The following is a 1554-nucleotide window of genomic DNA, read 5'->3' on the forward strand; positions in this document are numbered from 1 at the left end:
TCTGTTGCAGTCTAGTTTACACACCAGCAAAATCATCACCGTGGGGTCCAAAGTGAAAGGAGTGGTGTTCCTTGTAATATCTGGGACATCTCGAGGGCATCTTTATAACCATATTCTATGTATATATAAACACACACAACGCCAGTTATAACCCCAGCACCATTCATGCAAAGAAATTAAAGCATTGCCAAGAAGCAAGATCTCTTCTTTCTTTTCACTAAACAATCAATAGTAGCTAGAGAAATATATCATGGGGAATTGCCTGGTTCTGCAAGCAAATGTTATCAAGGTCATGAAACCAGATGGGAAGATCCTTGAATACCAAGCACCCATAAAAGTCCAGCAAGTTCTGTCAGATTTCTCTGGTCATGCAATAGCTGATTCGCTTCAGGCTTTCCAGCATCTTCCGCCAGACACCAACCTACTTGGTGGAGACCACTTGTACTATCTTGTGCCTCTCCAACTGCCATCCCCACAGGCTAAGAAGAAGAAAGTAAGATTTTCAATTCCAGAGGAGGAGGCCAAAGATGTGCAAGAAAAAACCAGTACTGTGGTGAGAATCAACCTGGTGATCAGTAAGCAAGAACTGCAGGAGATGCTAAGAAAGGGAGGAGTTTCAGTTGATGATATGGTTTCTCATCTTCAGGGTCAACAGAGAGTGCAAAAGGTGGATATCTCCGGTAGTGATGGTGAACATAAAGGTTGGAAGCCTGAGCTAGAAAGCATCCCTGAAAGAAGCCTCTAGCAGTCTTCAATAAAAATGTAAAACCGCTCCCATAATTCTAGTTCTAGCATAGGAATAGATACAGTGTATTAGCCCTGCAGAAAGATATCGAAAAGAGTACAATATTTAGCTTGTTTCCTAATCAGAAATACTTAGTGCTTAATTGTGTGTTTTAAGAAATTAACCTGATCAGGCTATGCATACATCACCCAAAATTATCATCCCACGCAATTAACTCGAATTAGCCTTATAATTGTCGTCTTGCTAAAAGGCATATATACCTACTCTTTTCATTTTTCTTAACCAGTAAATTAAATAGCATATATATCAAAATTGGGTGTCATTCAACAGTACGAAACCATACTCTACGATAGTTAGTTGAGGCTTTTGGGTTTTTTTTTTTAATTTTAGTTTTAATATGGTTTCAAAGTTTCTTTGACCAAACAGTCGTCTTCAAGAAACGTAAAGATGTGTTAGAAAATAACTAGTATAATCCTTGTGCATTGACGTGGGTAAGTCCATAAAACCTGTTTAATTAATTTAATTAATTTACATAAATAAAATTAAAATGAAGCTATATTGATGGTAGAAGTTTATAATATGTATTTTATAGTGATTAACACAGGCAGGTATCTTATATTTGAGTTAAAATATATATATCATATGAATACATGTTTGAAATTGATCGACAAAAAAACACTCAATTATTTATTGATTTTTTTTAAAAAAAATCTAATTAAAAGAGTCGGTAATAAAAAAAATATATGTATGAAAAATAACACTGAAAATTAATGTGCGTAATCAATCTATATAGAAGGATGTTTAATTTT

At 34.9% G+C, this 1554-nt stretch overlaps 1 protein-coding gene across 1 annotated transcript; it reads left to right on the plus strand.

Annotated features, from left to right (window-relative positions):
- The first annotated feature begins 250 nt into the window (after window positions 1-250).
- Window positions 251-745, plus strand: LOC105122399 (uncharacterized). Its single transcript, XM_011021490.1, has one exon. It carries the CDS (start codon window positions 251-253, stop codon window positions 743-745), a length of 495 nt encoding a protein of 164 aa, XP_011019792.1.
- Window positions 746-1554: the final 809 nt, after the last annotated feature.

Source organism: Populus euphratica, unplaced genomic scaffold (assembly GCF_000495115.2).
Source record: "Populus euphratica unplaced genomic scaffold, PopEup_1.0 scaffold19.1, whole genome shotgun sequence".
NCBI classification, from domain to species: domain Eukaryota; kingdom Viridiplantae; phylum Streptophyta; class Magnoliopsida; order Malpighiales; family Salicaceae; genus Populus; species Populus euphratica.